The 19,828-nt window shown below is 40.9% G+C and overlaps 1 protein-coding gene across 1 annotated transcript in view; it reads right to left on the bottom strand.

Annotated features, from left to right (window-relative positions):
• The window catches only part of LOC106578306 (semaphorin-4G), an 83,118-nt gene that overhangs the window by 27,073 nt on the left and 36,217 nt on the right, over positions 1–19,828 (bottom strand). Inside the window, exons 3-5 of the mRNA XM_014156988.3 lie at positions 9,543–9,691; positions 9,032–9,094; positions 8,672–8,770 (exon numbers count right to left, since the gene is read on the bottom strand). Of these exons, the coding sequence (XP_014012463.3) occupies positions 8,672–8,770; positions 9,032–9,094; positions 9,543–9,691 (311 nt within the window). The remainder of the gene's footprint in view (positions 1–8,671; positions 8,771–9,031; positions 9,095–9,542; positions 9,692–19,828) is intronic.

Genomic DNA, 19,828 nt, shown 5'->3' with positions numbered 1-19,828 from the left:
ATCCGGCCGTGAAAATACTGCCCCTTACCCTAGAGAAGTAAAAAATTCTTATGTTCAATGACAGCCTAGGACCAGTGGGTTAACTGCCTTGTTCAGGGGTAGAACGACAGATTTTTACCTTGTCAGCTCAGGGATTCGATCTTGCAACCTTTCAGTTACAAGTCAAACGCTCTAACCACTAGGCTACCTGCCGCCCCTTTTGTGTAGGCTTACCCTGGCTTCAGTGGTCGAAAAAGTACCCAAAGTCATACTTGAGTAAACTGTCATACTTGAGTAAAAGTGAAGATACCTTAATAGAAAATTACTTAGTAAAAGTCACCCAGTAAAATTATACTTGAGTAAAAGTCAAAGTATTTGGTTTTAAATATAGTTAAGTATCAAAAGTAAATGTAATTGCTAAAATATACTTAAGTATCAAAAGTAAAAGTACAAGTATAAATCATTTCAAATTCCTTATATTTAGCAAATCAGACCGCATAATTTTCTTTTTTTTCATTTACAGATAGCCATGGGCACACTCCAACACTGACATCCCTTATCAACTTAGCATTTGTGTTTAGTGAGTCCTCCAGATCAGAGGCAGTAGAAATTGACCAGGGATGTAAACTTGATAAGTGTGTGACCATTTTCCTGTCCTGGTAAGCATTCAAAATGTAATGAGTACTTTTGGGTGTTAGGGAAAATGTATGGAGTAAAAAGTACATAATTTTCTTTAGGAATATAGTGAAGTAAAAGTAAAAGTTGTCAAAATTATAAATAGTAAAGTAAAGTACAGATACCCCAAAAACTACTAAAGTAGTACTTTAAAGTATTTTTACTTAAGTACTTTGCACCACTACCTGGTGTGATGTTTTGACAAACGTGTAAATCTATCTAGGACAACGTGACTTTTATCAATATATAAACCCTGTATTTATTCCCCATAAATGAAACATTAATTAGCTGCTAATGTGGCTATCATACAGAACTACAAATGCCTGTCTCAAGTTTCACATCACTCACCAGGGCCATGATGATCTGGACGAGACTGCCAAATCGGGGCAAAGGTAAGAATCTAATGTTAGCTAAATTTAGTAATGAGTAAATTGGGTAAATTTGTTTAAATTGACAATTCTGTGAACTGTCTAGGGCAAGTTTTGAATTTACACAATACCTGTAATCTAGCTAGTCTTGAGGCAACAGTGTGCTTACTTTACTGCAGGAAGACATTGATCTGTTTGCTGTTACCCTCTGGACAGCAGATTATTAGTATAGCTACAAGGAAAGGTAATGTAACCTTATTTAGTCCTATTTGCATTGGTGGGATTTAAATTAATTGGTATTGGTACACATTTGTTTTTGAGGTAGAATTACTGTCATGTTATTGATGCCAAATTGCCAACATTATTCCAGAACCAATGGGTGAGCCTGAGTCTTATCACCTCCACTAGGAATGCTGTTTCAACTTCCTGTAATATTTCAGTCATTGCAGGAAGTCCAGATGAGCAGGAGTGTGTGAAGGGTTTTGTCCCAGCCCAGCTCTAACACCTGATAATCAACATAACAAATCACAGCGATAGGCTATGATTTGTAATCAGGTATGCTTTGTAATCAGATGTGGATTCATATACTGTAGATGGCATTGATATATAACGCATGCTCCACTCTCAAGTTGAACTTGTTGACTGATGCCAAGGCGGTGGTTGCAAAGATGAAGGGAGCAGCTGCAGACCAGAAGACTGCAGCCAAGGCATCACTGGTCCACACCTGCCCTGTCCTATCAATTCAATTCAATTCAATTCGCTTTATTGGCATGACGTAACAATGTACATATTGCCAAAGCTTATTTTGTATATTTACAATATAAAAAATAAAGTAAACGGGACAACAGTAACAACAATAACCAAGGGTCAAAATAACCAACACATTGAACAATAACAATAAGCATACAGTAGAGGACATGTGCAGGTTTATTGGTCTGTGAGACACTGTCCCTCATCTTATGGCAGGCAGCAATGTAGTGCGCTGCCAACACACAGCTCTCTGCGTCCTCCCCCAACAGGACGGGTAGCCTATCCTCATCAGAGAGGTCTTTAAAACCTTGAATAAGGGTTTCAAATTTTGGGAAATGACACTCTCTAATTGTTTTATATTTTTTACATTTTGTCAGGAAATGCAGCTCCGTCTCAGGTTCTGCTGTTGTGCAGTGGTTTCACAGCCTTTCCTCTACAGGGAGCCAGGTTTTCCTGTGTCTACCCTTCTCAATGGCAAGGCTGTGCTCACTGAGCCTGTACTTTGTCAAGGTTTTTCTAAGGTTTTGATCAGTAACCATGGTCAGATATTTAGCCATAGTGTACTGTCGATTTAGGGCCAGATAGCACTGCATTTTGCTTTGTGTTTGTGCTTGTGTTTCCCAATAAGCAATGTAGTTTTGTTTTGACTGTGTTGTAATTTGGTTTATTCTGATTGATTGGATGTTCTGGTCCTGAGGCTTCATTGTGTTAGTAGAACAGGTTTGTGAACTCAGCCCCAGGACCAGCTGGATGAGGGGACTCTTTTCTTTGCTCAGCTCTTGGCATTGCAGGGCTTGGTAATGATATGAGAGGGGGTCACTGTATTTTAGATGTTTCCAAAACTTAATTGCTCTTTTTTGAGTTTTTATTATTAGTGGATATTGGCCTAATTCTGCCCTGCATGCATTGTTTGTAGTTTTCCTCTGGACATGTAGGAGAATCTTACAGAACTCTGCATGTAGGGTTTCAATGGGGTGTTTGTCCCATTTTATGAAATCTTGTTTTGCAAGTGGACCCCACACCTCGCTGCCATAAAGTGCAATTGGTTCAATGACATATTCAATTAGTTTTAGCCAAATTTTAATAGGTATTTCAATTTGAATTAGCTTTTTAATGGCATAGAATGCCCTGCGTGCTTTCTCTCTCAGTTCATTCACTGCCTCATTAAGGTGTCCAGTTGAGCTTATTTTTAAACCTAAGTAATTGTAGTGTGTAGAGTACTCTATATATTTTGTACCAATTGAGAACTTTGGTCTAATTCCCTGAGATCTGGATCTTCTCTGGAAAATCATTATTTTAGTCTTTTTGGGGTTTACTGCCAGGGCCCAGGTCTGGCAGTACTGCTCTAGCAGGTCCAGGCTCTGCTGTAGGCCATGTGCTGTGGGTGACAGCAGGCATAGGTCATCTGCGAAGAGTAGGCATTTAACTTCTGAATTGTGGAGACTAACACCAGGGGCTGAGGATTTTTCTAGAATAGTGGCCAATTGGTTAATGTAAATATTGAAGAGTGCAGGGCTCAGATTGCAACCCTGACGAAGGCCCTGCCCCTGGTTAAAGAATTCTTTTTTTTTCTTACCAATTTTAATGCTGCACGTATTGCCAGTATACATTGATTTAATTATGTCATATGTTTTACCCCCTACACCACTTTCAATAACTTTGTAGAACAGTCCTGTATGCCAAATAGAATCAAATGCTTTTTGGAAGTCGATAAAGCAAGCGTATATTTTGGTATTATTTTGGTGGACATGTTTATCTATCAGGGTGTGTAAGGCGTAAATATGATCAGTTGTGCGATGTTTTGGTATAAATCCAATTTGGCTTTTACTCAAGACATTGTGCTTATTAAGGAAGTTTAGAACTCTTACATTGATGATACTACAGAAAACCTTCCCCAGGTTACTGTTCACACAAATGCCTCTGTAATTGTTAGGGTCAAATTTGTCTCCGTTCTTAAAGATTGGGGTTATGAGTCCTTGATTCCAGATGTCAGGGAAATAACCTACACTCAGGATCAAATTAAACAGTTTTAATATAGCCAATTGAAATTTTGCACTAGTGATTTTGAGCATCTCATTTAGGATGCCATCAGGTCCGCATGCTTTTTTAAATTTGAGAGCCTGAAGTTTCTTATAGAGCTCCTGGTCAGTAATTGGGGAGTCCAATGGATTTTGATTGTCCTTTATAGCTTTTTCTAATCCATTCAACTTCTCATGAATTTGGCGTTGTTCTGCGTTTGTGTCAATTTGAACGGTGTTGTAGAGTGTTTTGAAATGGATTGTCCTATCTATTTGTAAGCTAATGTACTGGCCTTTGTGGTCTTTCATATGTGTAGTAATTTGTTGTATCGTATTGCTTAGTTTATCATTTGTGTCAACTTTGAATTCAATCTTAGCCACAGATTGTTAACTTACTTCATTTTGTACTTGACCTTTATCGACGCAGACCCGAAGACATTCAAGCAGCACTTTGAGAGCATGTATCCAAAGTCTTCAATGGTCCCAGTATCGGTTGATGTGCAGGCCTAAGTGACCACACACACTCAAATGGAACTCCAGCTAGGGTAAGATTCTTTCGTCATTCACACACAGCATACATAGTCCATGCTTTTGTCACTTCTAGGTTAGACTACTGCAATGCTCTACTTTCTGGTTACCCGGATAAAGTACTAAATACACTTCAGTTAGTGCTAAACACGGCTGCTAGAATCTTGACTAGAACCCAAAAAATTGGATCATATTACTCCAGTGCTAGCCTCTCTACACTGGCTTCAGGGCTGATTTCAAGGTTTTACTGCTAGTTAACCTACAAAGCATTACATGGGCTTGCTCCTACCTATCTTTCTGATTTGGTCCTGCCGTACATACCTACACGTATGTTACGGTCACAAGACGCAGGCCTCCTTACTGTCCCTAGAATTTCTAAGCAAACAGCTGGAGGCAGGGCTTTCTCCTATAGAGCTCAATTTTTATGGAATGGTCTGCCTACCCATGTGAGAGACGCAGACTCGGTCTCAACCTTTAAGTCTTTATTGAAGACTCATCTCTTCAGTAGGTCCTATGATTAAGTGTAGTCTGGCCCAAGACTGTGAAGGTGAACGGAAAGGCATTGGAGCAACGAACCGGCCTTGCTGTCTCTGCCTGGCCGGTTCCCCTCTCTCCACTGGGATTCTCTGCCTCTAACCCTATTACAGGTTTCTGAGTCACTGGCTTACTGGTGCTCTTCCATGCCGTCACTAGGAGGGGTGCGTCACTTGAGTGGATTGAGTCACTGACATGATCTTCCTGTCCGGGATGGCGCCCCCCCTTGGGTTGTGCCGTGGCGGAGATCTTTGTGGGCTATACTCGGCCTTGTCTCAGGATGGTAAGTTGGTGGTTGAAGTTATCCCTCTAATGGTGTGGGGCCTGTGCTTTGGCAAAGTGGGTGGGGTTATATCCTGCATTTTTGGCCATGTCCGGGGGTATCGTCGGATGGGGTCACAGTGTCTCCCGACCTCTCCTGTCTCAGCCTGCAGTAGTTTATGTGTCGGGGGGCTAGGGTCACGTCCGGTGAACAGGTCAGGGTTCCGTTGCCGCAGGCAGAACAGTTGAAACTCAGAGAGAGAGAGAATTAGAGAGCATACTTAAATTCACACAGGACACCGGATAAGACAGGAGTCCACCGGATATATCTGGAGTATTTCTCCTGTCTTATCCGGTGTCCTGTGTGAATTTAAGTATGCTCTCTAATTCTCTCTTTCTCTCTCTCGGAGGACCTGAGCCCTAGGACCATGCCTTAGGACTACCTGACCTGATGACTCCTTGCTGTCCCCAGTCCACCTGGCCATGCTGCTGCTCCAGTTTCAACTGTTCTGCCTGCGGCTATGGAACCCTGACCTGTTCACCGGACGTGCTACCTGTCCCAGACCTGCTGTTTTCAACTCTCTAGAGACAGCAGGAGCGGCAGAGATACTCTGAATGATCGGCTATGAAAAGCCAACTGACATTTACTCCTAAGGTGCTGACCTGTTGCACCATCGACAACCACTGTGATTATTATTATTTGACCCCGCTGGTCATCAATGAACATTTGAACATCTTGGCCATGTTCTGTTATAATCTCCACCCGGCACAGCCAGAAGAGGACTGGTCACCCCTCATAGCCTGGTTCCTCTCTAGGTTTCTTCCTAGGTTCTGGCCTTTCTAGGGAGTTTTTCCTAGCCACCGTGCTTCTACACCTGCATTGCTTGCTGTTTGGGGTTTTAGGCTGGGTTTCTGTACAGCACTTTGTGACATCAGCTGATGTAAGAAGGGCATTATAAATACATTTGATTGATTGATTGACAGTGTCAACAAAATGCTGTCTTCAATGCTTAAGGCCAGGCACCACACCCTCATAGGGTACTTTTTCCCCCTTAATCATATCACAATCAACTTTTACCAATTAAATGTAGACACAAATGTATGAGTATTTTATATTAAATATGTTATTAAAATATGCAAATGAGGTGATATCTCATTAAATATGTAATTATTTCCATATCGCGCAAATCCATTTTTCAGGACATTGGATGAAGTCAGCCTAAATATTTTGATTTAATTTTGTTAAGACACTCCATGATGGGACTTGTCCAGAGCAGGGAAGAGTCTACCTTTCGGGAAATTGCAGTTAAAGACAAGTACACTGACTTTAGACTACCAAATGCCTATTTAGAAAGGACAAAGAGAAAGGGCAACCTAGTTGCCTAGTCAGTTGTCCAACTGAATGTATTCAACTGAAATGTGTCTTCCGCATTTAACCCAACCCCTCTGTGACCCAATAACCATCTGTTCAAAGTAAGTTACTAAATAAAGTCCAGTTTGTAACAATCTCTATGTAATGGCCTTTTAAATGATGTGTCATTTAATGTAGTGAGATTTGAAATCATTGATGTTTGTCCATTTAAGTGTTTCAAATTCATTAAAATGTTGATGAATGTAGTACGATAAACTTAAGAAAATATACATTTTCATCAAGTTCTTGTCATTTTCATGTTTACTTTTTGAAAATACTAAATGGACCAAAATACCAACAAATTTCAAAATTGAAGGTAGATGCAAAAATGTCGTTTCATTCTGTGGTGACTGGCCTTAAGTTATATTGTGTATGGCTCAATTTGTTGAAATGCTGTGATCACTCATCGTCTTTAATGTTGTGATTCACATACACACAATGACCATGATATGAATGCTGCAACTGACAGAATGACTACGATGGACAACGCTGAGACCTCGATTATAACTGGACATTGGCCGGATTTTTATGATAATGACCTAAAAGTGGTGCAGAAACACGCCAGCACCCCATTTTATGTTTATTCCATGACCAACCATCCCTCTAGCTAGCCCTTATTCCAGACTATGCCTTTTATGCCCGATGGTCCCTCAACTTCGCAACTCTCCATCGTATCTCTATAAACCCACCCTAGCTTCGCCCAATTTCCCTATGCTGCTTCCTTCACTACTACTTTCATTTGATTACATCATTTTTAAAGTGCTGTGGTGTACTGTTTCTGCTACCTTTTTTTCGCCTGTGTAATGCCCTTCTGCTTATTCTGGAGTTCAGACTGAATGCAGTGTTAAATGTGCTGGTCACAATTGACAGCAGCAACATGGACCTGTTAAATTGACAAGAAGGGTCTTGATACAGCTGCTTGTAGGCATGGCTTCCTTGTTTTGAGTCTGTTTCTCATTCTGCTGGTGTTGAGCTAGTATTTTATATTATATATACCTTACACACCCAGTTGTTTCTCCATTTGTAACTCACCCTCCAAAAATCACAATATGCTGTTTTACATTTTGTTATTTGTGCTGGTCTAATTCCTAAAATGGAAAAGCAGAAGAATCTGTGCGCTCTCGGATAAGTTAGTAATAATAATTAATATTGTGCTCTTCGATGTCCCAGGATCCTGGCATTGATGAATAAATAATGTAATTTCTACTTCAAGTCAGATGTTTATATGTTATGTATGAAAGGCATATGTATGCATTGTTTACTATTTTGATTTATTTCATTGATGTAATTGCTGGAGTTCAGGTGTTTGACGTGATTGATGGGTGACTAGGGTTATTCTTGTCAAATAAATATGCTTATTCATTGGTGATTATGGATGCATTCTGCAATGACTTCATCTGGTTTTCAATCTGCAACAAGTTAGATCTGAATTGCTTTAATACAGCAGTGCATTCTGACACCATGAATTGAAATAGATTTCACCTCGTTCATATAGTTAGCAGAAATTATAAGGGATTAAATATAGACTGCCACTGGCTGAAGGAGAAGATGATCTGGTAAATTAAGGGTGTGTTGCTAATTTAATCTAGGAAGCTAGCTAGCTTCTTTGCAAAAATCTGGCCTAGAATTCGTAGCACATTGTAAATATCTGACTGCTACTAGGTTACTATTATGTTCAAGACACAAGACCAAATGCATAAATAAGACAACAAATATTAGTTAAATAAAATATGGAACAGTAAATGAAAATGTTCAATATATCTTTCATTTTGGATCAAGAAAGCTAGTAGCCAGCTAGCTGACAGCAAATGTGTCAACTAGAGATGACGTGCAGGAGCTTGCAGGGATTTGTAGTGTTGCAGGATGTCTCATTTGATACGAATTAGCATTTGTCCGAGAGAGATTTACGCTTTTATCAAAACGTCACGCCAGGGAAAGCCTACATGAAACACAGACCTTGTTTGAAGTGGTTCTAAGATCCCCTTTGGGAAAAATGGATGGTGAAAAAACGTTCGGAACCATTTCCGTGTTTGACCACTAGGTTTTATGGGTATTATGACCTGTCCACAGTGGGGCTCTATGGGCAGTTTGTTGGGAGCCGGAATGTAAACCAGGAAATCCCCAGCAAAAGGAAGGACAGCTCTTACTATGTAAGCACAGAGGGGCCTGAAGGCGTGCGTGCCACACACGTACAGGTGAGTCTCATTGTACCTCTGCAGGAAGCGGATGTGATTGTAACAATCTGTCTGTAGGAGAGACACAACAGTATGGTTACTATCTATATAACATCAACCTAATCTTGAAGGCTAACACATTCGCTTGACTCCTTGATCAGGAATACATTATAATAACAACACCACAAAATTGTTATACTAGATAGGGCCATCTAATAAAGAGAGAGAGTCAGAAGCAGAGAGAGAGAGAGAGAGAGAGAGAGAGAGAGAGAGAGAGAGAGAGAGAGAGAGTTTGTATGTTGAGCAGCGGGTGCTACACGCCATTGGTTATACCTGATTGTCTTTTCCTTTGTTGAGACACTGCTTCTTCTGCTCTGCCGAAGCTTCCCAATCAATCTGCAAACATCGGGAGACAATAATGACCACTCAGTGGGAGCATGGGACAGTGTACCATGGCAATATTTCAATACTCCAGTGAATACTCCATTTTAATACTCCAGTTACTCCCATCAACTACATCATTGTGTTTTAATCTATTCTATTGGCCCGTGAGTAAACTTGCCCCCTACATTTAATCCAATACTCACACTGCAAAAAATGTACCTATAATAGGATTTACTGAATCTACTTAAGGCTATTATCAGCCTGTCCTGTTTAAAAGTTGTGAAAGAGAAAAAGATTTGTGAAGGAGAAAAAGATTTGTGAAATAGGGTTAGTTTTGCATACCGGACATATCGGTTATATGATATGTTGTGCTGTACCAGCTAACCAGTTAACCAGTTATAATACAATACAACTTTGTTGCCCATCGAAACGGAAAGTTAGCATCCTGGCTGGTACTCACCGTGAGATTGCCAGGTGTAGAGATGTTGGTGGTGTCCAGGGCGTAGAGAGCCCCCCTGGCCCCTACATACAGCACCCCATTGTCCTCCTCCAGTAGCAGTGTGCTGTAGTTCTGAGATGGGCTGCTGAACCGCTGGCAACCCAGCAAGCCTGAAAACAAACACACAAACTTACTGAGACTTTGGGGCAATTTTTCAAATGGTCAAATAAAGTCACAGAATGGTTTTGGTACTGGAAAAACCTATAATTACTATTACTACTGCTAAGCACATGTACAGTTGAAGTCGGAAGTTTACATAAAGTGAAGGTTGGAATCATTAAAACTCGTTTTTCAATCACTCCACAAATTTCTTGTTAACAAACTATAGTTTTGGCAAGTCAAGGACATCTACTTTTGGCATGACACAAGGAATTCTTCCAACAATTGTTTACAGACAGATTATTTAACTTATAATTCACTGTATCACAATTCCAGTTGACTCTGCCTTTAAACAGCTTTGAAAATTCCAGAAAATGATGTCATAGCTTTATAAGCTTCTGATAGGCTAATTGACATCATTTGAGTCAACGTGGACGTGTACCTATGGATGTATTTCAAGGCCTACCTTCAAACTCAGTGCCTCTTTGCTTGACATCATGGGGAAATCAAAAGAAATCAGTCAAGACCACAGAAAAAAATTTTTAGACCTCCACAAGTCTGGTTCATCCTTGGGAGCGATTTCCAAACACCTGAAGGTACCACGTTCATCTGTACAAACAATAGTACGCAAGTATAAACACCATGGGACCACACAGCTGTCATACCGCTCAGGAAGGAGATGCATTTTGTCTCCTAGAGATGAATGTACTTTGGTACGAAAAGTGCAAATCAATCCCAGAACAACAGCAAAGGACCTTGTGAAGATGCTGGAGGAAACGGGTACAAAAGTATGTATATCCACAGTACAATGAGTCCTATATCGACATAACCTGAAAGGCCGCTCATCAAGGAAGAAGCCACTGCTCCAAAACCGCCATAAAAAAGCCAGACTACGGTTTGCAACTGCACATGGGGACAAAGACCGTACTTTTTGGAGAAATGTCCTCTGGTCTGATGAAACAAAAACTGTTTGGCCATAATGACCATTGTTATGTTTGGAGGAACAAGGGGGAGGCTTGCAAGCCGAAGAACACCATCCCAACCATGAAGCACGGGGGTGGCAGCATCATGTTTTGGGGGTGCTTTGCTGCAGGAGGGACTGGTGCACTTCACAAAATAGCTGGCATCATGAGGGAGTAAAATTATGTGGATATATTGAAGCAACATCTCAAGACATCAGTCAGGAAGTTAAAGCTTGGTCGCAAATGGGTCTTCCAAATGGACAATGGCCCCAAGCATACTTCCAAAGTTGTGGCAAAATGGCTTAAGGACAGCAAAGTCAAGGTATTGGAGTGGCCATCACAAAGCCCTGACCTCCATCCTATGGAAAATGTGTGGACAGAACTGAAAAACCATGTGTGAGCAAGGAGGCCTACAAACCTGACTCAGTCACACCAGCTCTGTCAGGAGGAATGGTCCAAAATTCACCCAACTTATTGTGGGAAGGTTATGGAAGGCTACCCGAAACATTTGACCCAAGTTAAACATTTTAAAGGCAATGCTACCAACTACTAATTGAGTGTATGTAAACTTCTGACCCACTGGGAATGTGATGAAAGAAATAAAAGCTGAAATAAATCATTCTCTCTACTATTATTCTGACATTTCACATTCTTAAAATAAAGTGGTGATCCAAACTGACTTAAGACAGGGAATTTGTACTAGGATTAAATGTCAAGAATTGTGAAAAAATGACTTTAAATGTATTTGGCTAAGGTGTATGTAAACTTCCGACTTCAACTGGACATGCTTCCACTTTTCAGAATAAGAAAACATTATGTTGGGTCTGGTATTATTCCTGTATTAGGGATACGTCTTGCCTCATAGAATGAAACTGGCTGTACTTAAAGTTGTACTTAAAGTGATATAGCTGGAATATTATGCACATACTTTCTCTTTACAATGGTTTCTGTGACCCTATAGCAGGTTGTGTTTTCTACCAATTCTTTCTCTTTTCCGGTATTGTAACTCTGCCCCTATGCTCCACACACAGCTGCAGTTAAGACTCTCTATCAGAAGTGAAGGAGTGTAACAAATTGACTGAAACAAGCGTTCCTCTGTCCCCAGTAAATCAATGGGCGGGACGAAATTTACATAAATTCCCGTATTACTGCGAGCAGCCTGGGACACTCTCCCATCAATTCACCAGAGAAAAGAGACGGGAGGAGGAAAGTAACAAAGGGGGAGAAAGAGGGGGAAAGGAGGAGGAGAGGAAAAAGAGGGGGAGGAGGATAGAGGAAGGAAAAGGAGGAGGACAAGGGGAGGAGAGGATAAAAGAGAGGAGGGTAGGATGTGTGCAATATTATTATACCCATCTGCACCACGCTGACTCACATTACTCTGTGTATTTTTCATTGTTCCTCCTCCCCCCTTCTGCCCATCCCTCCCTCTCCATCTCTCACTTATTCACGCTATCTCTGTCAGCTTCCATCTCCTTCTTAATCGCTCTCTCTCTTTCTATCCCGTATCCTCACTTTGGAATCTTGATCTTCAAACTCCATCAATTAACTTTCAGCGCTCCTATATCAAATGATTATCTTCTGTCTTATCACTAAATAAGACCACATCTTATTATTGCAGCAACCTAGATGAAAACAATGACCTCTTTTCACATCTCATAGGCAGGGCAGTTTGCCCCCATTTTAGACGTTCTGGACTGCTGATAAAATATTTAGTTTGATCAGTTGCCATGAATTAAGGGAAAAACAGAAAGGAATGAATGTGTAACCCTGTGTTGTTTGTCTGCTGTATTTTTTTCAAGGGATATGAAGCGCAGACACTGTACAATATGCACAACCCATAGAAACATGCAATGGTTTTGAGCAGGTGCTGTGCATATTCAGCAAAAAGAAAAGACTCATCGATTTGATGCTCCCATGAGGTATATTGAAACAATGTTTTGAGTCTTTGGTCTTCTAACAGTCAAAACATTGCTACAATAACACATACAGACACTTGAAAATATAGATTTGCAGGGTGCCAAGGCTTACTATACACACAGTAACGCCAGTCAGATTGATTCGGTTATTCTAATAGGGTTAAAGACATGCCCCGGTACTTTGGTGACTACTAAGTATTTTTTAAACCTCCCACTTTGGGCTGGATGTATCAATGTGTAGTTCATACATGCATAATCCTTATGCAGAATTATTGTCTTGCCTCAATTAGTCACAAAATCCCTAGTTTGAAAGCAATTGTTTTTCTGGGAGCTGTGCTGTGCTATTTTCCCTACATTTTCCCCCATGTGAGCCAGGCCCTTAGCAATTCCAGTTCAACCAATGAGCTTCAGCCCCTCGCCATATGAGTGACAGCTAGCAAGATGCACATGGTGCACCCACAGCAGAGCGGGAGAGAGAGTAATGACATGGTGCACATATCTGCACCTATGTGACAGAGTACGCCATTTTCGGGAACCACTTTTGGCTCGTGAGCTCTACTTTCAGAACTACTGGCTGAAAAGTATACAAACGTATCGGAGAATCCCTTTAATAATGTAATTAAATGCATTACTGAAGTTTTGGACAAAAAAGTCAATACATCTCTGTGGACAGGTGCACAATTACAAATAACTCAACCACCCTCGCAGACTGCAATGGCTAAAATGAATTTGGGACTGCCAGTTACTACAACAAATACTTCATGTTGTTGTCACTGGTAAAGTCACTTTAATATGCTGTCAAACCTCTTTGAAGACCCCCTCCCCACACAAACAGTCTAAATAGTCTCTCAGGGATACAATGGTGATACTATGAGTAGTACCCATGACTATAACCAGACTGAGTCGGTGTCAACCCACTACCCACCCCCTATGTCTTGAGGGCACCAGGCAGCCAGGCAGGCAGAGAGCTAGGCAGCCAGGCAGGCAAAGAGCTAGGCAGCCAAGCAGGCAGAGAGACAGGCAGAGCCATGAGTGAGCCATGAGGATCTCTTCTCCACTCGCCAACTCAAAGGTCAGGACACACTGGGGGGGTTATGAGGAGAGGTAGGTGCAGTCATGACACAGCAGGACACCCAAACACAAACAGAACGACAGACGTGCGTGCACACAGACACAAATACACACAGGCGCAGAAAGACAGACAGACACACACTCACACTATAACTGTCCCTTTCTCAACAACCCAACTTGAACCCCACAGGAACGTTATGTTCAGTCTAAGATCATGTTATTTGCACAGTCACAATGACAGCCCATGGCAATGTAAAAACACATTTCATTTTTCACTTATTCTATGAGTCATCCAAGAGCGTGCACAAGAAGTGGCTTGGATTCTACATAAAATAAATAGTGGCAGACCATATGACGTAACATGCCACGCATGATGACAATGATGAGGATGACGCAAAATGGCCGCCACCCAAGGCAGTTGGGGGCGAAGATTCCTTGATGTCTGTCAGAAGCCTGACCAATGAGCTGCTCCGAAGGCAATGTCCTGAGGCCAAACATGCACACATGCCCACAATTGTCAAACTTTGGGTAACAATTAACTGTCATGCAAATGACCAAGGTAAATGTCGTAATTTATTTGTATTTTATTTCTTTTTTAAGCTTGTAATGTATCATAATGCATCTTTGAAAATGACCTATGACATACCTAATCAATACAGCACAGCTTTGGTGACACCCTGTCTCAAAAACAAATGGTTTTGACAGCTTGGAACTTTTGGAATTGGTGCTCCTCCTCCGCCTTTCTGCACGTAAAAAATGTAAAACGTTTATTGGGTAAATCTACTTGGAAATAAAGTTCAATCCCCCCTCCTACAATGAACGTATTAAAATGATTATGACAAGAAAAACCAAGGTCGGTTACACAATTATACAATAATTGTGACAGCCCTACACATAAGTATTAGGAAGGCCCGCCTTCTCCTGACTACGCAAAAAACTAGAATCTATTAAGCATAGCTCCAGTCTTCGAGGGTCACAGTCCTGCTGATTTCATCTATGCCTTTTACATTAACTAGCAGCTAGCTTCCACCTGGGAAACAATACGTGCACTTTCCAGACATCATGTACCCATTCTAGGGACAAACCAGCAGGACTGGGAAACTTGTGGGCCTGAGTTGTGCACTTCTGATGTAGAGAGAGAGAGAGAGAGAGAGAACGAGAGAGAGCGAGAGAGGGCGAGAGAGGGCGAGAGAGGGCGAGAGAGAGCGAGAGAGAGAGTACAGGATAGGCAGAGACCAAGAGAGAAAGACAGGTAGAGAGAGGGAGAGAGAAAGAGACATATATTGGCTTGTGGTTCCTGCTCTAAACCCACAGCACAAGCTGCACATTGGGCTCTGTTAATCGATGATGAGAATCCACAAAGCATGCCAGTTGAATCTGAGCTGACAGGGCGGTTTCTATTTAACATTGTGGAATGCACCCTGTGTGTACACTGAACATACACACTTTGCACCTATGCCATTTCACCTGACTCAAAGCTCTTTCAGTATCTGTCTGTCTGTGTGTGTGTGTGTGTGTGTGTGTGTGTGTGTGTGTGTGTGTGTGTGTGTGTGTGTGTGTGTGTGTGTGTGTGTGTGTGTGTGTGTGTGTGTGTGTGTGTGTGTGTGTGTGTGTGTGTGTGTGAGAGTGAGTGTGAGTGAGCCTTGGGGTAAATTGAGCCAATGGCAAATTTATCAAATTGAAGTGTTTTCTTCCCAGGCGTAACGCAAGGCATTATTACTGGGATATGAGGTAACAACAGAGTCTGGCCCATGCTAAAAGTGTTTAAAAAAAAGTACAAAGTGTTTATTAGGTCCTAAGCCTGTGTTAGAAAATGCTTAAAATGCTTAAAAGACAAAAAGCGATTGTGATTGTGTTGAAGTGTGTTTAGGAAATAAAGATAGACATGATATAAAAAAGCAGTGTTAATACTTAATTCAGTACAGAAATGTGTAGGCGGCTTAACTTGCCCTGTCCCTTGGCACAGCTTACCCCACGCTCGGGGTAAGTTGTGCCAAGAGAATACTTTAAGACAAGCTATGTTTTATAAAATGGAATGTTTACATGAATTCTGATTATTTCTAAGCATACACAATATTCTTTTTTATCATTTTTATTAATTTAGGGGTAGATCAGCTTTAATATTGCAGATAGATTGTAGCTTCCACCAATGTAATTGTCTGCATCACTTCCAATCCCCCATATAGTTTTTTGTATATATTTTCCTATATTATTTTCCCCTAACCCTACCATCCCTCCCCAAATTCTACTTCCAGCGTATACAGATGAAGTCGGAAGTGTACATACACTTTAGCCAAATACATTTAAACTGAGTTTTTCACAATTCCTGACATTTAATCCAAGTACAAATTCCCTGTCTTAGGTCAGTTAGGATCACCACTTTATTTTAAGAATGTGAAATGTCAGTATAATAGTAGAGAGAACTATTTATTTCAGCTTTTATTTCTTTCATCACATTCCCAGTGGGTCAGAAGTTTACATACAATCAATTAGTATTTGGTAGCATTGCCTTTAAATTCTTTAACTTGGGTCAAACGTTTCGGGTAGCCTTCCACAACCTTCCAACAATAAGTTGGGTCAATTTTGGCCCGTTCCTCCTGACAGAGCTGGTGTAACTGAGTCAGGTTTGTAGGCCTCCTTGCTCGCACACACTTTCTCAGTTCTGCCCACAAATGTTCTATAGGATGGAGGTCAGGGCTTTGTGTTGGCCACTCCAATACCTTGACTTTGTTTTCCTTAAGCCATTTTGCCATAATTTTGGAAGTATGCTTGGGGTCATTGTCCATTTGGAAGACCCATTGGCGACCAAGCTTTAACTTCCTGACTGATGTCTTGAGATGTTGCTTCAATATATCCACATCATTTTCCTCCGTGCATCACGGTTGGAATGGTGTTCTTTGGCTTGCAAGCCTCCCCCTTGTTCCTCCAAACATAACAATGGTCATTACGGCCAAACAGTTATATTTTTGTATCATCAGACCAGAGGACATTTCTCCAAAAGGTATGATCTTTGTCCTCATGTGCAGTTGCAAACCGTAGTCTGGCTTTTTTATGGCGGTTTTGGAGCAGTGGCTTCTTCCTTGATGAGCGGCCTTTCAGGTTATGTCGATATAGGACTCGTTTTACTGTGGATATAGATACTTTTGTATCTGTTTCCTCCAGCATCTTCACAAGGTCCTTTGCTGTTGTTCTGGGATTGATTTGCACTTTTCGCACCAAAGTACGTTCATCTCTAGGAGACAGAACGCGTCTCCTTCCTGAGCGGTATGACAGCTGCGTGGTCCCATGGTGTTTATACTTGCGTACTATTGTTTGTACAGATGAACGTGCTACCTTCAGGTGTTTGGAAATTGCTCCCAAGGATGAACCAGACTTGTGGAGGTCTACAATTTTTTTTCTGAGGTCTTGGCTGATTTCTTTTGGTTTTCCCATGATGTCAAGCAAAGAGGCACTGAGTTTGAAGGTAGGCCTTGAAATACATCCACAGGTACACGTCCAATTGACTCAAATGATGTCAATTAGCCTATAAGAAGCTTCTAAAGCTATGACATAATTTTCTGGAATTTTCGAAGCTGTTTAAAGGCACAGTAAACTTAGTGTATGTAAACTTCTGACCCACTGGAATTGTGATACAGTGAATTATAAGTGAAATAATCTGTCTGTAAACAATTGTTGGAAAAATTACTTGTGTCATGCACAAAGTAGATGTCCTAACTGACTTGCCAAAACTATAGTTTGTTAACAAGACATTTGTGGAGTGATTGAGAAATGAGTTTTAATGACTCCAACCTAAGTGTATGTAAACTTCCGAATTCAACTGTACATACTATATACATTTTACAGACACAGTATATTTTACATTATAAACTGGGTGGTTCGAGCCCTAAATGCTGATAGCCGTGGTATATCAGACCATATACCACGGGTATGACAAAACATGTATTTTTACTGTTCTAATTATGTTGGTAACCAGTTTATAATAGTAATAAGGCACCTCGGGGATTTTTGGTATATGGCCAATATACCACGGGCAAGGGCTGTATCCAGGCACTCCGTGTTGCGTCATATGCCACACACCCTCATGCCTTATTCCTTTAATAGTTATCTTTTGTTTGTTTTTAGTCCCAGCGTTCAGCTCCACTCAACCCCTCCCATCTATCTCTAAACACCATCCAGTCTTGATTTCTAGTTGCCATATATTTTTTAACTGTGCTGTGATGTTTCACAAAAGTTCTGAACCTTTCTATTCTCATAGATTCTACATATTATACATAAAACTTTTTTTTTTTTGTTGCTAAGAGTATTATTATATTATTGATCGATTGACTCTGACTTTTTAAATCACCCAGCAGCGCTATTTGCAGAGTTAGCTCCAGGTAAATCTGCAATTCTTAAGCCATTCCTGACCCTGCGACGAAAAACAAGCTACATGTGGATAGTACCAAAACGAATGATCGAATAATTCTGTCTCTTTGCAGCAAAATCTGCAGAACTGGGATGGTCGTAACCCCCATATGTAGACATCTTTGTTGGAAAGAATACTGTATTTCCCTTGTTGGATTGATGCTGTATATAAAAAAATGGCTCAACTTACCCCACACTCCCTTCCATGTGCTGGAGGGACAACAGTTTCAATAATTTTCAAGTTTTATTGTCATATGACTTAACCACTGTAGACACTGGTGAATACTGTCAGCTGTTGCTAAGTTGATCAATGATATATAAGCTACTATCCTGGTGTTGCAAGCACCATGCTCTACCAACGGACCTACAGAGGACCAACATTTCCTGTTTCCTATTTTCAAAAACCTCCAAAATGTCTGAAAATATCTGAAAATAGATTATTTGGACCAAAGGATCGGCATAGCTGCCTCAGTGGCTTAATTTCCTTAAGTGAATCCTCCCTTTGGGAACAGTTTACACACAGTCACCATAAACAAGACTGTTCTCTCTATCACTAGTGAAGTCTGTCATATTTACCATCACGCTTGTGATCTTTGGCAGTACTGTGGTTTTCACCTCATGCAGTGCTCGTGGTTGCCTGTATCAGTGTGACTGTGTATTTCGAATGTAAACTTTTACCGTGACTGTTTCGAATGATATTACAATGAAAGCAGTGCACGCACAGCAATAACAGAAAGCAGAGATCTTTATCTCACGGTGGTAAATCAAGCAAAACCTCCCAGTGAATGCATACAATATACTACTCCTATCCTGGTGTTATTTCAGGTACTGTATCTACGCAAAGTCTGTCGCTGCTCAGATCCTGTCAGAACCAAGCCCAGGGAACATCAGAGAAAGAGATAGATCAAAGCATCCGAGGATAACTCCAATACCTCTTTATTGTAACCAGAGGAATTTCACCTTAAAAGAAGCCATTTTCTGCAAACACTGACTGGTGAGAACAAATTGTAAAATGCTGTATACAACAACAAGAACGAAAGGCAGAGAGTTACTCTAGGGGCTGAGAGAGACAAAACATTTGTTTCCAGATTGAGTTTATGTTAACTCATTAGAATTTTTGTGAGTAATTTGTCCTTTATTCTGTACAAATTTTTAAATGATTTGTCTGTTCATCTCGACACAACAACTGACTTGAATAAATACATGTGAATTACAGGTCAACATTGCCATTTATTATTTATTTACCTTACTATTGCATAGGTTCATGCCTCAGGATTGGTATGCTAGTCTACATAAAATCTCCATAGACTACATAAAATCTCCCAACTGATGAAACTGCAATTTAAAAAATAAAATCCCCCAACTGATGAAACTGCAAGTTCAAGGAGATAATTTTTTTACATTTATTTTAACCCGTTTGTCCTCCCCAATTGGTAGTTACAGTCTTGTCCCATCGCTGCAACTCCTGTACGGTCTGTACGTTGATCCCGGGCTGCGGGAGCTATGTTGAGAATCTGAATCTGTAGTGACGCCTCTAACACTGCGATGCAGTGCCTTAGACCGCTGTGCCACTTGAGAGAAGAAAAAACGATTCTAAACCATGTCTAAATAATACACAGAAATCCATTACTATCAAGCCCTCCGCTGCCCTCTCCTCGTAGCAACAGTAGACAGATCTTACACATGCATCAATATTGCATGGTTCCATTACTTCAAGTCTGGTTGGCACCAGCAAAGAGAGCAGGACATGGGAGACAACCCCCTAGGTACACCCTTGAGTTCAGACTAGGGCTGT

This window comes from Salmo salar, chromosome 19 (assembly GCF_965601325.2).
Source record: "Salmo salar chromosome 19, fSalSal1, whole genome shotgun sequence".
Taxonomy (NCBI): Eukaryota; Metazoa; Chordata; class Actinopteri; order Salmoniformes; family Salmonidae; genus Salmo; species Salmo salar.
This window is presented reverse-complemented; position numbering and strand designations above follow the sequence as displayed.